Genomic DNA, 24,712 nt, shown 5'->3' with positions numbered 1-24,712 from the left:
ATCACAAAATTCAACATCAACACATCTGGAGATACGTGGTTTTACCTGGACAGGAAGGGGATGAAAAAGAAAACTGAAAAGAAGCTAAAGCTGTCAGACAAATGGAGTAAAAAGTCCAATATTTACCTCTGAGATGTAGTACAGTCATATTTTTGTACATGTACGTGTTTTTGCAGATTTAAGACAAACACAAAAAAACAATTTTCACGGAAACATAACTTTGGATGTTTCTTCACCTTCTCTGCAGGTACCACATCTCTCTGGTGGAGCTCCTAGCAGCCTGTGCTGAGGGCAAAAACGTTTACACAGAGATCAAATGTACGTCACTGCTGCCTCTGGAGGACGTGGTCCGAGTGGTGACTCATGAGGACTGCATCACTGAGGTACTGACTGTAAATACAGCCAGCCACTGCTAGTGTTATCTAACAGTGGCAGAAGAAGTACTCAGATCTTTTACTGCCCTGTAAAGAAGAAAAAGCTCTGCATTCAAAATGTTACTTAAGTAAATGTACAAAAGTATTAGCATCATATTATACTTAAAGTACCAAACGTAAATGTACTCATTATGTATAATATTATATATTAAGTCATTGAATTATGATTATTTATGAATGAATAGATCCATCACTTTAATGTTGCAGATGGTAAAGGTGGAGTTCATTTTAATGACTTTATAAACTGCTGTAGTGTGAATTATCTTTTTGCGCCACAGTTTAAATTATAAACCACTCTGATTAAACTAAAACCTACCCGTCTCTCTCTCTCTCTCTCTCTCTCTCTCTCTCTCTCTCTCTCTCTCTCTCTCTCTCTCTCTCTGTCTCTCTCTCTGTCTCCAGGTGAAGGTGGCCTATGTGAACTTTGTGAATCACTGCTACGTGGACACAGAGGTGGAGATGAAGGAGATCTACACATCCAATCACATCTGGAAGCTGTTTGAGGACTTCACAGTGGACATGGCCAGGGTAACAGCACTGTACTGGTGACTATTATCAATGCAACCACAGAAACGTTGTCCAGTACAACATACTCAGTAAATACTGTAGTACTGTTACTTTTCATGTATTTTACTTCATCATTCCACTTTAGGTGTGTTTGTTGGCTGGTGGTGGACTATATGTGAGGGGCAAGGGCAAGAAACATAAAAAGGGCAGCAGCATGTAGTCCACTGGATGGACATTCTTGAGGGCACTAAACCACATTTTCTCCACTGGAGGTACATCCAAGATGGCACTTAATCTCCTTTTCTCCACTGGAAGGATAAATAGAGGGCACGTGGTCATGTTTTCTCCAGTGGAAGGGCATCTTAGAGGGCAACTCATCACGTTATCCCAACTAGAATAGCATTTTAGAGGGAACTGGAGGAGGCCAGAAGAGGCTCTGTTTGGCAGTGTTTTTTTGTTGTTAATATGTGGCTCCCCTGAATTCACCAGTGCTGTTGGCCTACACACCACTGTTAATGTGTTTCTATGGTTACTTGTGTTTCCTTTGCAGGTTTGTAATAAACGAGAGAAACGTCTCTCTGATCCCATCCTGGAGAAATACATCATCAACGTGGTCTTTGACACCATCATCGCCTTCTTCAGCTCACCTTTCTCTGAAAACAGCACGTCTCTGCAGGTAAAGACTGCGATGCACAAACCACCATTCAAATATCACAATAACATCAGGTCAGCAGAGGTTGAGTTTCAGGTCCTTCAAACCAAAAAATATGAATACTATTTCCAGCATTAATACAAATGTATATGAATGTAAAAAAAATGGCATTGGTAATTTCCACAAATGCTGGATGAATTGCTGCATCACCAACTCTGTTAGTTACTTTTGCAACTTTACTAAAAACATTCTTAGTCGTTTACTTCTTCGTCTTTAATAAAGTTGAGTTCAACCTTTTTTTCGGAAACTATTTGATATTGTTTTAGTCAAAACAACAAGTGGATATGGTATATTGTATTTACATATTTACATAGAAAAAACATCATATTCTATCACTTTTGAACTGGAGCTGCTTTATTGTAACTTGTTAAATAGAAACTGTGGGCGTAAACTAGAGACGGTGGACGGTTGTGGTCAAACCCTGAAAAGGGACAGCAGGCAGAGCAGCAGGAACTGTATCTACTACTGGTTGGTTTAAATATCCATCCCTCTGTTTCTCTCTCTCTCTCTCTCTCTGTCAGACTCATCACACCATCATGACTCATCTGCTTCAGTCGTCGGTCCGGCTGTTGGACTGTCCCTGGCTGCAGCAGCAGCATCGAGGACAAGTGGAGACCTGCATCAAGACCCTCGCTATGACCGGTAACACACACTGTTCTGGCTCCAAGTAACGGACCACAATACAAACTTCTACTCCACTAAGTAGTTCTACTTTTACTTAAGTAGAAGCTCTGAATACTTCTTCCTCCAACATGGATTTGATGATTTATCTTTCTACCTCCCTGTTACGATATACTTTTGTTATTGACGACCGTACATGTGTCCTTCTTCAGCTAAGAGTCGGTCCATCTCTCTCCCTCTGGACCTGGAGGCTCAGATCAGCACCATGTTGTCCAGTTCTGCTCTCAACTCTCTGTCCCGCTCCAACCCCAACTACAAGTCCTCCTCCCGCTCCTCCAGACCCATCGCTCCCAGCAACCCCTGGGACTACAAGAACATCATCGAGAAACTGCAGGTACACGATACTTTACTGAATAAGTACGGGTATAAGTATGAAGACTGTCACAGAAACATTCCAACAGATACAAAACTGATAGAAGTTCTGGGCCAATAATCTCAAGCCTGAATATGATGGATGATAAGTATAGAATGAGTCGAGTAGAAGCAAATATGCACTGTTTTATTGTTTTGTTTAATATATGTAACCAGGAAATCCTCATTGAGGTGAAAAATATATTTTTTACATGAAACAGATTACACCAATATTCTATAAATCAAAATTAGACAGAAGTGAATACAAATTCTGATAAAAGATTTGATCATAGAAACAACTTTAATAGCCCCTAAAAACAACCCGAAAGCTGTTTAAAGCCATTCAATGAAATGAATTACTTGCTGATTCATTATAGTTAGTTTTAATATTGAGAGTAACATTTCATATTTACTATAGTAGTAATATTTATATGCTAGAAAAATGTAAGTTGACAGTTACAGAATTCTGGTTCCATTATTTAGAGGAACCGTGGATATCATTGTGTGTGTGTGTGTGTGTGTGTGTGTGTGTGTGTGTGTGTGTGTGTGTGTGTGTGTGTGTGTGTGTGTGTGTGTGTGTGTGTGTGTGTGTGTGTGTGTGTGTGTCTCAGGACATCATCAACACTCTGGAGGAGCGTCTGAAGCCGCTGGTGAACGCCGAGCTGTCGGTGTTGGTGGACGTCCTCCACCAGCCGGAGCTTCTGTTTCTGGAGGGAACCGACGCCCGACAACGCTGCGAGTCCGGAGGATTCATCTCCAAGTAGGTCCAGGTTCTCAGAGTCCAAAATCCGCGGCAGCACGAACCGAGGGATGATGGGAAAATGTGTTTCTGTTTGTAGGCTGATCCGGCACACCAAAGCGTTGATGAGTGCGGAGGAGAAGTTGTGCATCAAAGTTCTGAGAACTCTGCAGGAGATGCTGATCAGGACTCTGGACTTTGATGAGAAGGTCAGCTATCTGACTAACATACTAACTGATTATTCTACTACCTGATGGCCGTTAACTGTAACATGATGGAGGCTGAAGTGACCCGCTGTCGTGTTGTTTCAGGGAATCGCACTGCGGAAGGTTCTACTGCAGAACTACTTGTTTCCAAACAAGAAGAACAACCTGAAGAACGACCTGGCTGAGCTCGGAGCTTCAGGTACGCTGCTTCTTCCTGAGACTATCTGCCATTTTTCAAAATTGAACTTCAAAGTAGCGTCACAGCGTGGATTTAAGTTTCAACTAGACTAAGGTTTGACTACACAGGGTTAATAAAACATTGATTCTGCTGTTGATCAGATTGATGCTCTGAATGTTAGAGAGAAGGTGGAACAAAAGATAATGCACTGTTGAGAGAAGAAAGAATAATATGGTGACACTTAATGATAACCATCATTAATAAATGGTAAATTCATAGTTTATTCTACTTAAGTTAATCTGTATTTTACTGTTAACAAACAATAAGATGTTTCCTAATTATTAGTTAATCCGGTACAGTAGCTGGCAGTGTGAACCTGATAAGTAACAAGTGCAGCCTGCAATAAAATTAAAAAAAGTAGAAGAAGAAGAAGAAGAAGTCATTACAAACAGGAAGAGGAAACACAGGAAGTCTGTTCACAGGTGGAAGTTTCTTCTGTCTGTTTGTTTGAGATGAAACTTTTCATGAACTCTGAAGCTAAAGATCAGCTGATCAGATGGTGAGGATCGTAGAGCTGCTCTCATCTTTAGCAGGTCGTCTGTGTTTGTGGTACAGAAGGTGTTTTCTTTCCTTTTTTGGGTATAACCTGATTCATTTGATTTAATTTAACTTTATTATCAGAATGTTTTCATGTACATAGAAACATTTAAACATACAACAAAACAAATGCTCCCAACATATTTCATACCAGATAACTCAAGCTGAAGCTCACGTTTTCATTCAGAGCTACACAGGAACACTGAGGAGAACCTAAACAGTGGTTCAACTGTCTGACAGACTGAGGAACAATAGAGTTAATTCATCTAAATCTAAATCTTCTGTTTGATATTCTATAACTTAAAATATGAAGGTACTGATGTATTACTTCAGATTGAAAACTTGACTATAGCATTTGAGCAGATACGTAAAAGTCGAGACTCTGGATTATAGATTCAGAAATGAATAATAGGATCTGTGTTTTTTCATAAGAAAGTTAATACGTTGTGATGTTTAGATATGCATCTGAGGCATAATGTAATGGTAACTAGTTGTGAATTTAGGAGAAATCTACTGACGCAAATAGAAAAGTAGAAAAATAAAAGTTTTCTTTCCACTAATCTGAAAGAAGACGTGTTAAGGAAGCAAATAAGACCAAAATTGCAAAATGATGAAACCTATGTATTTTTCTTTTTTGTGTGTGTCAGGCGTGGAGCAGGAGCGGGACTGGGCGGCGGTGGCTGCAGTTCAGTGTCGTCTGGACAGAGAAGGAGGAACCAAACTGTTCACCGATCTGGTCATGAGCTCCAAGAACGACAAGATCTTCCAGGAGAGCATCCAGCTGGCCATCTGTCTGCTGGAGGGAGGAAACACGGAGATACAGGTGGGTCACAACCGCAGGGAAACCTTAAAAAAAAGTTTAAAAAAACACAAACTCTCAGATGAAGTTGAAGCTCTGCGATGAACCCGGCGTGTTAACGTTCTCCTGCAGAACTCCTTCTACAAACTGATGATGGGAGACAACAAGTCAGAGAAGTTCTTCAAGGTTCTTCATGACCGGATGAAGGAGGCTCAGACGGATATAAAAGCGACCGTGTCCGTTAATGTTGGAGAGATGACGCACAAGGCCAACGAGAAGGAGCTGGAGACCGGTGAGGCTGTTTTTATGGATTCATTATCGGGTTGTTATGTTTTTATTCTTTCATGTGACGTCGCCTCCACGTTAATAGTCTTTCTATTCTCTACTGTGATTCTTTGAGATTTTACTTTCAAATATTGTTGTCTTTTTGTCTGTGCTGGAAGTATTAACTACGTGTGTTAAAGCACTTGTTAACCTCAGTTTTAAAAAATGACCTTGTATTTGTTATTCAAAGTCAAGAATTGTGAGACGGTTTAAGGGCCACTTAAAAAAGAAAAGATTCGAAAAAAAAAAGTTCTATAGTTCAAGAATTAAGTTGTAATTTTAGGAGAAAAAGTTGCAATACTTTGAGGAAAGTTAACATAAAAAAAAAAGTTTTGTTATGATGAAGTTATTTCATGAAATATCTTTTAACACCTTTTATTATTTTTCTCTTTTTTTAAATAATAAAAGGTGTAGTATTTTTCCCTGTAGTGCTTACTATATACTATATATATATATACATATTATGTTATATTATATATATATATATATATATATATAATATTATATTTTATATACTGATACGATTTAAATCGTATATATATTTTTTTCAACCCTAATATGTGTATATTATAATAACAATTTATTGTATTTAATTAAGTTTTTAAGTTTTAGTTTTTTTCAATTTTCAATACGTTTTGTTCAAAAAAATGTTTTCATTTAGCTGCAGTTTGGTTTTAGTTTCTATTTGCCTGTCTGTAAATCTGTTTGTTGTTGTTCATTTGGATATATTTTGCATAGTAAAATGTTTTATTTTGAAAAGCCTGAGAAACTAAATGTAGAATCCTTTTAGATATTTGAATATGTTAATTGAGTCTCCTCTGAGTTCATGAGTTCTTTAACAGAGATCAAAGGTTTAATGAGTTGAATACTTTGAACAGGTGGCTCTACAGCGTTAGTACTTCCTGGTACAGGAGCTCACCCGTTGTTGGTCCAGGGCCCGTCCATCGCCCCGGTAACGGGCGCCTCCGCCATGCCAGTGCAGCCAGTAGCGGAGCAGAGGGAGGTGGAGATGGAGATGGGACCAGCTGTGACCATCATGAAGCCGATCCTCAGGTTCCTCCAGCTGCTCTGTGAGAACCACAACCACGACCTGCAGGTGAATAAAGAACCAACACCGAGCCGGGTTAACACCAAAGTGATCAGTGTGTTCAGCTGGACTCAGGAAGTGGTTACCTTAGCTTAGCATAAAGACTGCAAACAAGGAAAGACTGGAAAAAAGCTGTAAAACACAAATAGAGTCAGAGTTTATCAGAAGAACGACACACAACCATTTTGACTTTGTGTTTCCAGAACTTCCTGCGTTGCCAGAACAACAAGGCCAACTACAACTTGGTGTGTGAGACTCTTCAGTTCCTGGACATCATGTGTGGAAGCACCACCGGAGGCCTGGGCCTGCTGGGCCTCTACATCAACGAATCAAACGTCCACCTGATCACTCAGACCCTGGAGACGCTCACTGAGTACTGCCAGGGCCCCTGCCAGGAGAACCAGGTAGACCGACGGATCACAGGGAGGTACAGAGGCAGGGAGACTCGTCATCAACATGGACGCTCAATCTGTGTTTGTGTGTTTCAGACGTGCATCGTGACCCACGAGTCCAACGGCATCGACATCATCACAGCGCTGATCCTGAACGACATCAGTCCTCTGTGTCGTTATCGGATGGAGATGGTGCTCCAGCTGAAGGTACGTTGGTCCACATGCACAACCTCCGGTTCTGCAGAGTGATCCAAAGCTTCCTGTGTTAAAGCTGCATTCTCTCTCCTGTCCACCAGGGGGCGACTCCTCTGGTTGTATAGAAGTCTATGAGAAAATGACTCTACTTCTCTCTTGATTTATTCCCTCAGTAAACATTGTAAACATGAGTTTATGGTCTCAATCTCTAGTTTCAAGTCTTCTTCAATACAGCATGATGTTCATTTAGTAAATGATGCTCCATTTAGAGTCAAACAGACCATAAAGCAGGGGATGCTTTAGGGCGGGGCTACACACTGATTGACAGGTCGACACCAGAGACGTATACGGCGTCTCTACGTCAAGTCCATATATGGTCACTTCCTGTTCACTGGTTGCAAAAAAACAACATGGCGTGGAAATCGCCAAACTCGAGGCTTTATAACTTCCGACCACAAACCAATGAGAGACTTCATGATGACTGCGTCCACTTCTTATATGCAGTCTATCGCTCATACGTCATTAAGCACGTGTTGACGGTGTTTGTGGGGAGACAAAGTTATGACATTCCAGCTTTAAATATTCATTCTTTCCAATTTATAGTAGCCTACTTATTAAAGGATATACATTCTCTGAACACAGAACAAAAAAAGAAACAAAGAAGCTAATGGACGAGCACATGTGTAGGTTATCAAAGGACACAATAACAGCTTTATTTACATTTCTGTGGTGTTTACTTTATCTCTTTATCTCAGTCACAATAGAGTTAAACATGTTTCCAGCTGTCTTTGACTCTCTACTTCACAATAAAAGACACGTAATTGATTTCAGGAATAACCTTGTTAACTCAATTTCTTAATATATCTAAATTTAATTTAATTTAGTGTGTTGTTCGTCAGCCTGTTGTTTGACATGCTGTTTTTTCCCCTGGTTGCCAGGACAACGCATCCAAGCTGCTGCTGGCTCTGATGGAGAGTCGTCATGACAGCGAGAACGCAGAGAGGATCCTGTTCAACCTCCGACCACGAGAGCTGGTCAGATCCTAAACCTACAGGTTTAAATGAAAGTGGTTGTTGTTGACGTGTGTTCAGATTTAATGTAACTGTGTGTGTGTGTGTGTGTGTGTGTGTGTGTGTGTGTGTGTGTGTGTGTGTGTGTGTGTGTGTGTGGGTGGAGGTGATAAAGAAGGCCTACCAGCAGGAGGACAGTGAGTGTGAGGGGGGGGAGGTTTCTCCCCGTGAGGTGGGACACAACATCTACATCCTGGCTCAGCAGGTAACCGAACACAAGCTCCTCATTGGCTGCCTGGATTCTTCTGTGCTCAGCGATTGGCTGACAGGAGGTCCCGCCCTCCTCTCAGTTAGTTTTTGTAGTTCTGTGAATAAGATTTAGCTCATGTTTGTTTGTTTGTTTGCAGCTGGCCAGACACAACAAAGTTCTTCAGAACCTCCTGAAACCTCAAAAGAACAATAAAGAGGGAGAGGAGGGGATCTCCTCCATGGTAAACTATTCATCCATCAAGCATATCCATCATCATTTATTCCATCCTTCCATCCATCCACCCACCTGTCCAACCCATCCATCCATCCATCAGCCATTCGTCCTTCCATCCACCCATTTATTCATCCATCCATCCATCCATCCCTCCATCATCATCACATAATGTTTCTGTTTGTGTTCTTCCGTCTGCAGTTGAACAACCTGAACAACCGTCCTCTGTCCCAGATGTTGAAGTCTTCAGCTCCAGCTCCTGTAGTGGAACAAGACCCACTGGAGTACTACGACCTGCTCACTTCACAGATAGAGGTACTACTACTACAGCCAATGCTTCTTCAATTCAACTTTATTGTCATTGTACTTGGTCACGATGTAAACATCTGTCCGTCTCCAGATCGTCCGTGACGACCGCAGCATGGAGCAGATCGTGTTTCCGGTTCATCCCATCTGTGAGTTTCTGACCGAGGAGTCAAAGATCAGAGTGTTCAACACCACGGAGCAGGACGAGCAGGGGTCAAAGGTCACGCACTTCTTCGAGCAAACCTCCTTCCTGCACGGAGAGATGGAGTGGCAGAAGAAGCTGAGGAGTGAGTGCACACACACACACACACACACACACACACACACACACACACACACACACACACACACACACACACACACACACTTACCTTTATGATTTTATTTATTTTCAAATGGTAAATTCTTTATACGAGCTGATAAAAGACCATTAAACACAACTGGTATGTCCGTTAAATTCCTTTACTGTGTGTGTGTGTGTGTGTGTGTGTGTGTGTGTGTGTGTGTGTGTGTGTGTGTGTGTGTGTGTTTCAGGTATGCCGGTGTTGTACTGGTTCTCCAGGAGGATGTCTCTGTGGGGAACCATCTCCTTCAACCTCGCCGTCTTCATCAACCTCATCATCGCTTTCTTCTACCCGTACGATTCAGGACAAGGTACTACTGATACTGAAAGTACTACTACTTCTGTCAGGGTGTGTGTTCACTTGGCACCCCAAAAATAGATTGCAACATATACTTTTACATCATTAAAATTATGTCCGGATTTAGCTCATTTTTAATGAACAATTATAATGCATTTTTTTAATGGTTTACTTCAGAAAAACTGAAATTATTGCCAATATAAATAATTTCATTTTTAATTTGAATTAGCGCAAATAAAGAAAATTAAAATACAAAGTCCAGTTTGCGATCTGCAATATGTTAAAACAATTTGAAAAAAAGCCTTTCACATTTACTTTCATTACGTCAGTGTTATTGTGTTGAGTAATTATATCTTCATTTTGGCAGTAAATATGCATTTTTTTACCTGAAAATCAAATAATAAAAATATTTATGTTGATAAAATCTTTTATTTTAATTGTATTAAAGAATGAAGTAAAAATGCAGTAAAACTACAAGTACTACTACCACTGCTAGTATTCTATGCAGTACAGTCTGGACTTTCACTGCTCAGAGTAACTTTGTCTCTTCTTCTCCTCCTCTCGCCTTCCTCCCTCTCCTCCCTCTCCTCCTCCCCTCCTCTTCCTTTCCTCCCTCCTTCTTCCTCTTCTCCCTACCTTTACCCTCCATCATATCCTCCTCCCCCCTGCTATATTTCCTCTCCTCCTCCCCTCCTCCTCCTCCTCCCCCCCCTCAGTGGGAGCCATCGATGACTCCCTGTTGCTGATGTTGTTCTGGATCCTGACGGGTCTCTCGGTGTTGTGCCTGTTCTCCCAGCGTTACGGTCTGCAGCCGCTCACCATCGCTCTGATCCTCCGCTCCATCTACCACCTGGGCATCGGCAACACGCTCATCCTGCTGGGATCCCTCAACGTGAGTAACACTACATTACCCACAAACCACCTGGGACGATGAGGAACATTTATACTGTTGGGAACTTATATGTACCTCTGATGTATGATATTCATGTGTTTTTCTTCTTCTCTTGTCTTTAAACGCTGCGTCCTCTCCCCTCCAGCTGATCAATAAGGTGGTGTTCGTGGTGAGTTTTGTGGGAAACAACGGGACGTTCATTATGGGATACAAGGCCATGGTGATGGACGTGGAGTTCAACTACCACCTGGCCTACGTCCTCACCTCCACGCTGGGACTGTTCGTCCACGAGCTCTTCTACAGCATCCTGGTTAGTCCTGTCTCACCCGTCCCTCACCCGTTTCATCTCACCCGTCTCCCTCTCTGTGTCTGTCTCAGCTGTCCCTCACCCGTCTCATCTGTCCCTCACCCGTCTCACCTGTCTCATCTGTCTCAGCTGTCCCTCACCCGTCTCATCTCACCCGTCTCCCTCTCTGTCTGTCTCAGTTGTCCCTCACCCGTCTCACCTGTTCCTCACCTGTTCCTCACCCATCCCTTACCCATCTCACCCGTCTCACCTGTCCCTCACCTGTCTCATCTGTCTCACCTGTCCTCACCCGTCTCCCTCTCTCCCCCTCTCTCTCAGCTGTTCGACCTCATCTACCGGGAGGAGACTCTGTTCAACGTGATAAAGAGCGTGACCCGTAACGGCCGCTCCATCCTGCTGACGGCGCTGCTCGCTCTGATCCTCGTCTACCTGTTCTCCATCGTGGGCTTCCTCTGCCTGAAGGAGGACTTCATCATGGAGGTCGACCCGCTGGCGCAGATCGCTGCAGGTGTTTATTTATTTTTATGACTTCATCAGAGGGATGCAGATCAGTGTTGTTAGTGGTCGACTCACCACAACTTTAACTCATGTCAAATAATGTAGAGCAGTGAGCTTCATTTCACCTTTGACCCCTAAACTGAGTCTAATTTATGCACGTCTGGCATCAGTGTTATTGATTCCCACTTTTAAATCTGTTGTAATATTTCTTCAATGAAGCTGCTCCGTAAATAAATGTAGTCAGAGCTGAAAACAAAACCTGGTTCATCAGGTTACACAGTTCAGTCTTTATTGTCTGTAGGAGACAAACAAAAGGTAAAAACAGTAAATAAGAACCTTTAAAAAAAAAGTGCAAATCAAAGACACATTTCGTAAAATCAAAGTTTGGAACCAATAAACTTCAACCTTTAAAGGAAGCAGCTCTGACTCTCCTCTATTCATTCATTAACTCTTTGATAAATGAATGTGTAAAATCTTATTGGCTACTTTTAGTCATATGTTTTCAACTTGAGTTCAAAGATGCAAAGTTAGAAATCAGTACCAACTAGTTATGTAGGCACTAAAAAACATTTTAAATACCTTTTATTACCTTCAAACTGATGAAATATAAATATAAAATATTTGTATTATTTTGGTTTTAGACGATCTTCCCTCTGTGAGGTGATTCGGTTGGCACAGTTGCGCGGTAGAGAGAAAATAGTTCCAACATGAAGCTGCTCACAGAAGTTGTGTAGATTATCTTCAGCAACCAAGTCATGAGTTCATGAGTTTTACAAACGTATTTTTGGAGCTTTATTTTAAGTGTCCTTGAGCAAAACACTGGGGGGCTACTGGTTGTGTGTGTGTGTGTGTGTGTGTTTGTTAGTAACAGTGTGTGTATAATGTGTGTGTGTGTGTGTGTTGTTCAGCTCCTCAGCAGAGTGAAGCCTCTCAGGATTTCATGAAGTCGTGTTCTGCAGACGGAGTGAGCTGCACCTCGGAGACGGTCAGCGTCGCTGAGGACGAAGGTGAGCGTCGCTTTAGAGGGAGATGGTCAAGTGTTATTAAAACACTATGACCTCATCACTATGACCTCATCACTGTGACCTCATCACTATGACCTCATCACCATGACGATGCGTGTTCGTGTGTTTCAGAGGCGCCGAGCTCGGAGCGAGCGTGCGACACCCTGCTGATGTGTATCGTCACCGTGTTGAACCACGGACTGAGGAACGGGGGAGGAGTCGGAGACGTTCTCCGCAAACCGTCCAAGAATGTAAAGAACACTCTCTGTCATTTAAAAAGCAACAATATCCCTAATAATAGCCGAAACAATAAAGCTTCTTTATTTAGCACTCAAAGAAAAAAGGCAATAATGCCACCTTTTACTCTGTTGAACCAAACATTGTCACAACAGGGGAACACTCCTTCATGGCTACAGCCCTTAGGTCTACTTGCATTATTAAAATGTTCTTAAGATTATACACATTTAACCTTTATATACATATGTGTGTGTTTGTGTGTAGGAGCCGTTGTTTCCGGCCCGTGTGGTTTACGACCTGCTGTTCTACTTCATCGTCATCATCATCGTTCTCAACCTGATCTTCGGCGTCATCATCGACACGTTTGCCGACCTGAGGAGTGAGAAACAGAAGAAAGAAGAGATCCTGAAGACCACGTGTTTCATCTGCGGTGAGTGGAGACAAATGACTGAGTGTTGACAGATTTGGAAACGTTTTCTGCAGAAATGTGACCGTTAGTTTTTGGTGCTGCAGGTCTGGAGAGAGACAAGTTTGACAACAAGACGGTGTCGTTTGAAGAGCACATCAAGCTGGAGCACAACATCTGGAACTACCTGTACTTCATCGTTCTGGTGCGCGAGAAGAACAAGACGGACTACACCGGACCGGAGAGCTACGTGGCGCACATGATCAAAGTAAAAAGGCTGCTATCCAATAGAAATACTGGAGATGACAAAACATGTGATCTAAACACGGACACTTCATTCTTCTTCTTCTTCTGTTTCAGAACAACAACCTGGACTGGTTTCCACGGATGCAGGCAATGTCTCTGGTGGTAACCGACGGCGACGGGGAGCAGAACGAGATGAGGATGTTACAGGACAAACTGGCATTAACCATGAAGGTGGTGATAACGCTGACCACTCAGCTGACGGAGCTGAAAGAGCAGGTAGACACACACACACACACACACACACACACACACACACACACACACACACACACACACACACACACACACACACACACACACACACACACACACACACACAAATAGGTCATTTTGTATTATTTTCTTGCTCTTCCACAATTGCATTCGCTGAAAACAACGTGTTGGTATTCATGGTATACTTGAGTATACTTGCATTACACAATAGAGCAGAGTTTTTGAATCTGAAGGCAGTGTGTGATATTTAATAACTCTACATACAGCAGTTTTTAACAGTTTTGTTTCCAAAGCATGAAAGTTTTCCTCCCTGAGATCGTTCCCTGGTGAGGATGTTGGAAAAACAAACCCGCTCACTGTACTTCCTGTGTTCTGTAGATGACCGAGCAGAGGAAGAGGAGGCAGAGGATGGGTTTCGCTGACGTCCAGGCCGGAGCCAGCGCCTCGCTGCCTCCGAGCGCCGCGGGAGGAAACCACCAGATGTACAAAACATAAAGAGAGACTTTTAGACATGGAAAAAGTCTGGACTGTTCATTACGAGATCCACCTCTGTAAACAACACAGCTGGACTGCTACAAGGATGGTTATCATAAAGAAAAACACTAGATAATAGCCATAAGACATAAGACTCATGATTCTCACTAAAAGCACATTTTTATTGTTAGCTTTTACTCTTTAATGTCTGGATGTGAGTGAGTAGAATCTGCACCATTACTGTATAAAAGGTAAAAAACATGTTAGCATCTCAGCTAAGTTAAGTTTGGTTCATCCTTTGATTTAATTTGAAATGTTCATATTAAGCACAAAAGACCTTTGCATGTTCAATATAGACATTTTGTTTTAAAGAGAAAAGTGACGATTTGTTTCAGACCAGGAATGTGTTGAAGATGAGCAATTATGTTTTCAGTAAAATCAGCCTGGAAGTCACTCAGAGTTCCCTGAACATGTTACCAATTGAAACACTTTGAAAATCAACAATTACTTTTAACATTCACAAATGACCAGAAATCAGCTCCATTATTGAGCCAAATACTGAAACTTGCAGTTGAAATATTAATGCAGAGAGAGGCTAATGAGAGAAAAGGGAAAATTCTGGTTCATTTTTTAAGTCTGGACTAAATAGTTTTCCTGTGTTTATGATTTCAGAACTGGTTGAAAAAGTGTTGTTGTAATACTCATTTGGGCCACCAGAGGCTGAAGTGCACCCTCATTCAATGCTTTAAATAGGATTCAAATCACTGATGTTTTCTTCCAGGTGAGTGTAAAATGCTTTTATTCCTATTTAGAGCTTTGATTAGTGGTGCACTTCAGCCTCTAGTGGCCCAAATGACGAATACAAAACACTAACACTTGATGACATTTTTTACAGATGTTTTTATGTCATAAACACAGATTAGACCTAGAAAATGGAGAACCAGATTCACCAAACTGTATGGCTTAAAAGACGTTTTAAATCTAGAGAAACAATTGAAGGTCACAGACAAAGGCCAGAATGGGTGAATGCTCAGAGAATAACCAGGCATCAACTCACTTTAGTCATTTTAAGGAAATGTAAACAGAGACTGCAGCATTTGTTTGCTGATGACAGAATGATGTATTTCAGCAATATCTTTCTGTTTTAAATTAAAAGTGAGTTGAACCCAGTTAAGTTTTTTTTTTATTATGATTGTAAATCTTGGGATATAGTGGTTTAAAGTGATATATATTATTATTATTGTTGTGGTTTAATAGTGATGTATTTATGGAGAGAGCAGCTTCTGTTTGTTTCTAACACTGTAACTAGCTCAGTACAGACACTGGATTATGAGTGAGCTGCTTTTACTACAGAAAAATAACATTTTCTTTATCAATAACAACGGACGGGTACACACTGAGTGGGGGGGAGGAGGACGGTGTAATGAAGACCACACCGTCAAAGAAATAAAATATTTACTGAAGAACAAAGTGCATGTTTTCTGCTGTGTGGTTTTGTTGTGGTTTAAGTGAGTTGTGTTTAATGCATACACTTCTGTTTAAAGCTAAAAAATGTGCATACTATACTATGTTTAAAGCTAGAAAATGTGCATACTATACTATGACTTTTTTCGACATACCATACTGTGATTTTTTTACCAATGCAAACCTCCAACATCAGAAATGTGTTGCCAATGATTTTTGCCAAAAACGCAAATACACATGAAAACCAATGCACTGTACACACACACACACACACACACACACACACACACACACACACACACACACACACACACACACACACACACCCACAGTGAGATTAGTGTGTGTAAACCATTGTCTAAAAATATTGTTTATTGCTTTCAGCTGTGTGTTTTGATCTCATGTGTATATGTTTGACCTAAGAATATAATTGATTGGTCCCTACCGTGTTTTCATTAGAACAAGTGATCTCATAGTCTGTTGTACCTATGGTCCGTGTGTGTGTGTGTGTGTGTGTGTGTGTGTGTGTGTGTGTGTGTGTGTGTGTGTGTGTGTGTGTGTGTGTGTGTGTGTGTGTGTGTGTGTGTGTGTGTGTGTGTGTGTGTGTGTGTGTGCAGAGCCTCCAGTAGGATTTTGGAGCTTTGCTGTGGAGCCTCGTGGAATGCAGCTCCAGCCGTTCACTGTCACAGGCTGCAGCAGCTGTTCCATGTAGCTTCAGTGAGTCACAAACACAAAGGTGCTTTTGTCAAGAGTGACCAAATAACGTAGCTAGATATGTTTAGATGAAACTTTTCTTTACGCTAACACGACAGACATCACAGACACTCTTGTTCTGGTTTCTGTCACCGCCTCTTATTCATGCTCAATGTGTGGCGGTGAGTTCGATGTGCATCACCATCAAACAGTGAGCTTTGACGTTAAAGGGGAGGAAAATCTGACAACTGAGAGCTGCTGTGTTTTAAATTATGCATTCAATTTTTTTTTTTCACTAGGAGCCAGAGCCACTGCAGTTATTGGTAAAAGTTTACTACTTTAAAATCCATCGAGGAGACTCAGAGCAACATCCCTTTGGAGTGGTGTTGGTGTCAGATTTTCTTTTAGCTCATGATTTGGTCTCCACCACCTCATGTGGTAAATATCTGTGTTTTTAACTGCTAAATGCTCCACTATGTTCACCACCTAGTCCATAATAACTGTTACAAGTAGACAAGAACAAAGTCAAGTAGTAAATGTAGGAAATTATGGTTTATTGTAAATCATGTTTAGGTCGTAAATGTCATTTGGTTGATTTTAGGTCAGTGATCATCGGTCCGAGGGATTCATATCAAACGGGAAGAGAGATAAAGATTTAAATAAACTCTGTGTATAAAATATATAAAGGCTACTGTGTGTGTGTGTGTGTGTGTGTGTGTGTGTGTGTGTGTGTGTGTGTGTGTGTGTGTGTCTATGTAGCATTAGATTCTGAGTGACAGCGAGGGATTCAGGGGACTAACTCAAGGTTCACTTGGCGTCTCTCTGTTGTTCAACAAAAACAAGTTTATAGCCTATTGTTCTGGGACACACTGGACTGTGTGTGTGTGTGTGTGTGTGTGTGTGTGTGTGTGTGTGTGTGTGTGTGTGTGTGTGTGTGTGTGTGACAGGTGTGTGAGTGTGCAGTCCGGCTCAAATGTAGATGGCTTATGCAGCATTAGAATGGCATTAACACTGTGCAGAGGCAGCGTGTGTGAATGTGTTTGAAATGTAAAGTGTGCTACACGTATCATTTCTATTATCACAAACATCTCCTGTGAATTATTGGTGCAGAGGGCTGGTGTGGTGTATGAACTGAACTTCCATTCATGGAGACCTTTTTTGATTAATAACAGAACCGTTTATCTGAAGGCTTATCAGACACCAAATCAATGCACAGCAGCTCATAATAGTTTGGATTATACATCAATCATCTCACCCAACATTTCCACAATTGAGAGGATAAGAGTCAAATTATAGCGCTCACGTTATAAAGTCAGCTTTCAGGAATCTGCGTATCCAACGCCTTCTACGTGCGACGTAAGCATCAGCACAGAGCCGTCTGAGGACAGAGGACAGGAAAGACCCTTCAGGCAAATATGTGATTTATGATATTGGGCTATATAAATGTTGTCAATCTGAACACTACTTTAGGGTTTTTCTTCATCACGTTAGATGCTGGGAGGCTGCCAAATGGTCCCATCGCACATCTCTACGCGGGTTAGATCCTACTGACGACTCTCAGTCTCCTCTTTTGGTGTTGAGCTAACGTTTGATTTTCCAAAAAATCAACGTATGGACTGATACCAAAGTAATCCCTCTCAATCACTCAGGATCCTCTGGGAGTGTGGTGGAGTCTGTGCTGTGTTCAGGGTGACAAGGTGCCAAGTTGTCAGCACGCATACAAGAGGAACGTAGGAGTGGCGGGAAATCGCAAATATGGCGAGGCAAAACGCCAACGGACGAACTCGCTCCGTAGTGAGAGTAGATCTGAGGAGGAGGGGCCGACTCTGAATGCTATATTTACAAACAGAAACCAAAGAGATGAATCCTCTTTATGCAGCCTTTCAGATATTGATGTGCATTGGGTATTTAGCTGTCGTCAAATCCTTGATTTTGCGATGGATGAGGCTGGAAAATACTTGAATATTGATTGTTTTTAGACTAATAAAAATGTAAAAGATCTACACCAACTATGGCTAAAAATACAAATAAACTGCGGCATTTCTCTAACTGTAAGAAACAATTGTTGTTTGAACCTTCAGACACCAATGTTTGCAATGCATTTTTACTGGGTAAAAGCCAAAGGATACATATTTGCTTCACAGAACTGGTAAGAGGCCCCGGGGTCGACCCAGAACACGCTGGAGGGATTACACATCTCGTCTGGCCTGGGAACGCCTCGGGGTTCCCAGGAGGAGCTGGAATGTGCTGCTGGGGAGAAGGAGGTCTGGAGGAGCCTCCTTAGCCTGCTGCCCCCGCCACCCGGCCCCGGATAAGAGGAGGAAGATGGATGGATGGAGAGCTGGTGTGTGTTTAAGTCAACGGTGCAGTGAGACAGAACTGTAAATGTGTGTGTGCAGTGTGTTTATGTGTGAACTGCAGCTCTGTAGGTTATTATTATTATTGAAGCTTTACACAAAGTATCTCCGAATTAGAGAGAATCAACTGGACAGACAACTGGAGAGAGAGAGAGAGAGAGAGAGGGAGGGAGGGAGAGAAAGGGGGAGGACAAGAGTGTTTATACTGTTTATGTGTGATTAACCCTAAATGACCTGTTCTGATAGCAATTTATTGTATATTATAAACCATAACCAACCTTTAAGGCTCCGTCATAAAGAGAATACTCTTAAAACTGTAACTTGAGCACTATTATTATAATAAATTAATATATATTGTGAAAATTATCAACATCGATTAATATAAAAAACAATCTTTATAACAGTTTTATTCAGCAGCCATTAGAGACAGATAAAGGGTAGAGTAGGTGAGGAAAAGAAAAGTAAAAGGGAAGTAGAGATCACATTCCCCTCCAAGAGAAAGTCAAATCTCTGGGAAAATGAACGTTCCATCCTCCAAGAGTTTCGTTCTTCTCCTCAGTAAAAGAACGAGAAAGCTTATGCATGGAGGGGTGAGGGGACAGCTGGGAGGATGGGAGGATGGGAGGATGGGAGGGATAGATGGAAGGAGGGCTTACAGAGACATGTGTAGAGGTATCAGCAGTAAGACTTTATTTATACAACTCCTCTGAGCACAAAAGGTCACGAGAGGTTAACCCATAACGGCAACCGGAGAGGAAATGTAAACCGAGGAAAAGGACAGTTTGGAGTCTCGCTCCTTTTCAAATCTACAAGTTAAACAAACACGACCATTATATCTGCTGCTGTATTCATTAAATGTATCTTTTGGATCCATGTGTTATTTCAGTTTCATGTCCAACAAGTGGAGAAATCCAAACGCTCACAGACCGACGGTTCCTCGGCTGTGATTGGTTAACGGTGGTTTGGTGAAGGCGTTAAAGTAAATAAACTGTTTCTGAGAAACGCCATTCCAACCAAAGAGTCTGTCGGCTTCAGAAGGAACGCCAAAAACCCTCCGAGGCCGATGTAACCTCTACTGGGACCGTGCCAGGCCGCTAACTCACCGACATAAAGAGAGAATTAAGGACACGTCCTGCAGACATGATCCTCTCTGAGTCTTTGTCAGCCGGCCTGCTGTGTTTGGATACAACGATAAGATACTCGGTTTGAAGAGGCTGCAGGTGGAGACGGCACAGGACAAGTTGTCCCCTGGTCACATGACTGTTGGTCTCAGATGAATCAATCATGTCTTCGTAGTTTCACTGAGGAGCTCAGAATTTAATGTTTTTTACAGAATCTGGTTAAAGTGAACGGTTTATTTGAAGCAAGATTTTAAATGAGATATGAAGAATAAAATGTTTTTGATAAAATATCAGAATTTTAAACGTTTTAGTTGCATTTTCTGATGAAAGCTTGGTCACACATGATCGGGCTGGTCATTTCCATGAATCGTGGTTATATCTGGACTGTGGCTGTGCCTCCTGCTGAGCCTCCTGCTGTGGCCCTGCTACTACCACTATTATTATTAACACATTACTATTATTATTCCCTGTACCATTACGCTTATTGGCTTTGCTTTATCATGAAGCCCTTTTGCTTTCTCGCCTCGCAGGTTTCCATGAATCGTTGTGGTCTCTGGACCGTGGTCGTTATCCTGCTGTGACCCGGCTACTACCATTATTATTATTATTATTATTATTATTATTATTATTATTATTATTATTAGTCACATTACTAATACTATTCCCTATATCTTTATTTAAATTCTACTATAGTCATTGCTGTTATTATCAGTATTCTTAATGTTTCCTTGGTTACTCTGCTTACTACTGTGATTATATGAATCATTTATGTCATAAACATTGAATGTGTTGTATCTCTGTTATGCTGTTCATTCTGGTCACATGACATCTATTGACTTCTGTCCATCCTGGGAGAAGGATCCTGGGAGAAGGATCTAAGGACAGAGGATGTGAGGGTCTAAGGACAGAGGATGTGAGGGTGTAAGGACAGAGGATGTGAGGGTCTAAGGACAGAGGAGGTGAGGGTCTAAGGACAGAGGAGGTGAGGGTGTAAGGACAGAGGATGTGAGGGTGTAAGGACAGAGGATGTGAGGGTCTAAGGACAGAGGATGTGAGGGTCTAAGGACAGAGGATGTGTGAGGGTGTAAGGACAGAGGATGTGAGGGTCTAAGGACAGAGGAGGGTGTAAGGACAGAGGATGAGGGTCTAAGGACAGAGGATGTGAGGGTCAGAGGATGTGAGGGTGTAAGGACAGAGGATGTGAGGGTGGACAGAGGATGTGAGGGTGTAAGGACAGAGGAGGTGAGGGTCAGAGGATAAAGGACAGAGGAGGTGAGGGTCTAAGGACAGAGGATGTGAGGGTGTAAGGACAGAGGATGTGAGGGTGTACAGATTGTAAAGCCCTCTGAGGCAAATTTGTAATTTGTGGGCTATACAAAATAAACTCAACTGAAATGAATTGAATGATGTGTTCAAGGGGTGTCAGAAAGATGAAAATCTGACTTTCTTTGAACAGCTTCTGGCTGTGATAAACTGTGAACTTTTGGCGATTGTTTTTGTTTTTCCATCAGAGGGTTAAAGAGAAACAATCACGTCATATTGAAGCTCAGAGCCTCCCGTTTAATCCCACACAGATGTATTACTTCAGTTAAACTGACGTATCACAACACACTGCTCTCCAAACCCTGGTGATGCCAACTGTGTGCGTCGTTCTATCGGTGAATGAAACACGTGTCTGTCATTGCCTCATTCATAACTGTCATTCACTGACCAGGGATTACAGAGAGGGAGAGGGATGATGGGAGATTAAGATGAAGACTATATTTAGGTTAAGGGACGTTTCTGCTCGATTACAACTCTGGTCTTATTTGGGGCACTTTTGACCCTCATTAAGGTCAGTTCAAATAAAACATGATACTCATGAAAACTAATGGCTAAGATCTGTGAAACACGGTGACGTCAAGAAAAACAATCCAAGAAACATGAGCGATCAGCTGATCAGAAACAAACGGTGAGATCATCAGCCAAACATCCATGTTTGACAAACAGAGGAGCAAAGACATCATCAAACAGAGTCTGTCTGCTCTGCTGAAAGCTCCAAACATACCATGCCTGCCCAACCAGCTGCCTGCTACATGAAAAACAAAAGCCAACGGCCAACAGTTAGAATATCAAGACGCTGCAACACTCCTTTAAATGGTCTCTTGATAGTTTGCAGTACTTGCTGATATCTTTCACCTTCTCTACTATGTTTACTGTCATCCACTACAAATAAACAGCTGAGTTTACTATAGGTGAAAAACTACTTGTTAATAAAAATGTTTCTTATTCAGATATTTCCACATTGGTGCTAACTAACTCGCTTCTATAACTGCAGCACAAGAACAATGAGGATTCTTTGATTTCTGCTGAAAATAAACCAGGGACGTGTATGTTGCATCATTACACAGATCTGAGTTAACATGAATACATGTATGTACGTTTGAGGCAGACATATTGAAAAACGTCTAGCTAGCTACAGCAGATAAACTCTGTTGTTAATATATGGAAGTTGCTGGCTAAAAATGTGAAGCTGCTTCCGTCCTGACATCAGCACTAATTGTGAGCAGTAAATCTGCAGACGTCGTCATTGCAAACTGCATATGTGTCAGGTGATAACAGAAAGATTGACAGAAGAAGAAACAGTAGCTAAAGGGGCGGGGTTTATCTGATGACAAACCTGTTAAAACATGAATAAAGTTGTAATAAACTGTAATTCTTATAATTTAAATGGAAGGTAAAGAGGGAGCTGGAGGTCTGATGTACATGGACAGTGTGACTGGATGGATGAGTCCAGAGAAACAATAACAGATGAGGACAGTGAGACAGGTCAGAGTCCATAGATAGCCTCAGACAGAGGGAGAGGACAGGGATGAGCAGGGAGCCGACCTGGGCTTTACCATCCTGACCACAGCAGGCCTTTTATGACCGTCCAACGGGACCACCAGGACCAATCAGCTGCGGTGCAGGAGGTTATAGGAGGTTATAAAGTGATGTGACGCTCAGTGGGACAATTTATTCTGTTCCTCCTGCACGTCCTCACAAACGACGCTGCAACGACGACCAAACTGAATCCTGAATAAAAGAGCTTCAGAGCAGAACCTGAGTGACCCGGCACGGTGAGTACACAACGCTGATCAGGAGCCATGTTTACTGATTATATGAATGTGAGTGTTTCTGGCTCTACAGACTACAGTACCCATGAGCCTCAGCTGTCGTTGCTATGGTGAAGAGATGTAAAATCATATTCATTGTGCAGTCAGGAAAGAAGGTTGACAGTGTTCAGTCTTTAAGTTCATCAGTTACAAACTGAGCAAAGAGTCCAGACTGACTGCATGTCTTCTGGTTTTTGGTCATTTCATTAATTGCAAACTAAATGATATGAATGTGAACCACTGAGGAGGTGGGTTCTGCATTTCTGTGTGATCTTGGTCATGACCATATAAGTTTATATTAGGACATGACCATTTTAGTTAAGAAGAATAATAAAAGTTGTCAGTTTAATCCAACAGAGGAACTCTTCGGATGGTCGACCCTCCTTTTCCCACGTCATTAATTAATATACGTAACTTTCTGATGTCCACTCCCACATAACGCTGTGATTGGTCGGCTGTGTGGAGGTTAGAAAGTAAACAGTGGTTGAACTTCTAACTCAAAATCCTAAACATCTATTTCAACTGATCAAACACGATGAATGTCCTGGAGAGACTCTGTTGTTTACATTCAGAACTATATCACTGAGGCTCTCTGATTGGTTGTCTCTTCCCTGAATGCTCTCTGTTTGTTTAATGAACTTCTTTCTGCTCTGGTTTTCATTTGGTCTGCTAGAATAATAACATTGCTCTGTGGTTTGGTTTTGTCCTGATGATGATCGTCCGTCCTCTGAGTCCATTTAAGGCCTGCTCACCCTCACAAACAGACGGCTGAAGGCCATCAGACGGTGATATTTACGTGTGTTTGTGGGTGTGACGGTGAGAATAACAGGGAGAGTCCTGAGCTTTGTGGACGGATCCTCTTGAGCTGATGTGGCAGCTGTGAGCTCGGTCTGAAATCCCGAGCAATGCGTTGAGTTAGAGGCCAACTGTACTGTGAGGATGGCTGTGATGCCAATTTGTTGACATCAGAGTTCAGTTTGGGTCTCTGGGCTTCACTCAGTGCAGTAAAGGAACGGATTGATGTTGATGATGGAAATAATCTTATTAATCTGCTTGTTTTCCGTTTTAAACCAACAGTGAATGTTACTACTTACAAGTATCCTGATAAAAGCTCCATTAGAACTGTAGTTTATTGTGACTCAATACCACATACAAACACAAACACTAGTCCCCAACAAAGTCTCTATTTCCTCCTGTTTGTTTGATAAAAACCACTGATGAAACTATAGGTTTGTGTATAAAGATTGATGTCTCCAGGACGTAAGACTGTGGGACAATATGGGATTTGATGACAATAAACAAAATATAGATGTTAGTTATTTGGAACCATTCTTCCAAATTTATCTCAACACTGAGTTTGATGTTAGCACACGCTTTATATTTGACTGAAAACATCACAATTATACCCACAATGCACTATAAATATCCTCAAAGTTTTCTTTATTCTACCAAAATCTGGGTTTTATTTATAATTTCTAGTATAAAGTCCTAGTTTTACAGATTTGTTGTCACATGACTGTTGGTCTCAGATGAATCAATCATGTCTTCATAGTTTCACTGAGGAGCTCAGAATTTAATGTTTTTACAGAATCTGGTTAAAACAAACGGTTTATTTGGGTTATTTGGATTTTAAATGAGACATGAAGAATAAAATGTTTGTTTTTTAAATATTAACATTTTAAGGTTAGTTTTGGCTGCTTTACATTACCAAAACATTTGTCACACTTGATGTGTTCAAGAACAGTCAGAAAGATGAAAATCTGACAATAAAGATATCATATATTATTATTATTTTTGGCATTTGTCTAAAGAAAACATGCTTTTCAATCCAAAACGGCAGGTTAATTCCTCTAAATACGTATTTCTTTTTTTCCCTCATTTATGAATAGTCTTATTTTCTGTTTATGTGTTTTCCATGTTTATGCCTAAAGCCCTTTAATGACCTTTGTGTGTGGAATGTGAATTA

The 24,712-nt window shown here is 41.5% G+C and overlaps 1 protein-coding gene across 1 annotated transcript in view; it reads left to right on the top strand.

Moving 5' to 3' along the window:
• Positions 1-15,438, top strand: part of LOC129100010 (inositol 1,4,5-trisphosphate receptor type 3-like) — a 28,468-nt gene extending 13,030 nt beyond the window's left edge. Inside the window, exons 14-41 of the mRNA XM_054609505.1 lie at positions 248-383; positions 837-962; positions 1,492-1,617; positions 2,175-2,295; positions 2,487-2,668; positions 3,297-3,445; positions 3,525-3,633; positions 3,736-3,829; positions 5,053-5,228; positions 5,337-5,496; positions 6,407-6,624; positions 6,819-7,019; positions 7,104-7,214; positions 8,141-8,238; positions 8,375-8,477; positions 8,620-8,703; positions 8,895-9,008; positions 9,094-9,286; positions 9,534-9,653; positions 10,357-10,532; positions 10,678-10,842; positions 11,158-11,347; positions 12,246-12,344; positions 12,474-12,592; positions 12,843-13,008; positions 13,092-13,252; positions 13,345-13,506; positions 13,882-15,438. Coding sequence (XP_054465480.1) covers positions 248-383; positions 837-962; positions 1,492-1,617; positions 2,175-2,295; positions 2,487-2,668; positions 3,297-3,445; positions 3,525-3,633; positions 3,736-3,829; positions 5,053-5,228; positions 5,337-5,496; positions 6,407-6,624; positions 6,819-7,019; positions 7,104-7,214; positions 8,141-8,238; positions 8,375-8,477; positions 8,620-8,703; positions 8,895-9,008; positions 9,094-9,286; positions 9,534-9,653; positions 10,357-10,532; positions 10,678-10,842; positions 11,158-11,347; positions 12,246-12,344; positions 12,474-12,592; positions 12,843-13,008; positions 13,092-13,252; positions 13,345-13,506; positions 13,882-13,998 — 3,976 coding nt within the window. The 3' untranslated portion in view covers positions 13,999-15,438. The remainder of the gene's footprint in view (positions 1-247; positions 384-836; positions 963-1,491; positions 1,618-2,174; positions 2,296-2,486; positions 2,669-3,296; positions 3,446-3,524; positions 3,634-3,735; positions 3,830-5,052; positions 5,229-5,336; positions 5,497-6,406; positions 6,625-6,818; positions 7,020-7,103; positions 7,215-8,140; positions 8,239-8,374; positions 8,478-8,619; positions 8,704-8,894; positions 9,009-9,093; positions 9,287-9,533; positions 9,654-10,356; positions 10,533-10,677; positions 10,843-11,157; positions 11,348-12,245; positions 12,345-12,473; positions 12,593-12,842; positions 13,009-13,091; positions 13,253-13,344; positions 13,507-13,881) is intronic.
• Positions 15,439-24,712: the final 9,274 nt, after the last annotated feature.

This window comes from Anoplopoma fimbria, chromosome 12, assembly GCF_027596085.1.
Source record: "Anoplopoma fimbria isolate UVic2021 breed Golden Eagle Sablefish chromosome 12, Afim_UVic_2022, whole genome shotgun sequence".
NCBI lineage: Eukaryota > Metazoa > Chordata > Actinopteri > Perciformes > Anoplopomatidae > Anoplopoma > Anoplopoma fimbria.
Note: the sequence above shows the minus strand (reverse complement) of the source record. Positions and strands in the feature narration are given on the sequence as shown.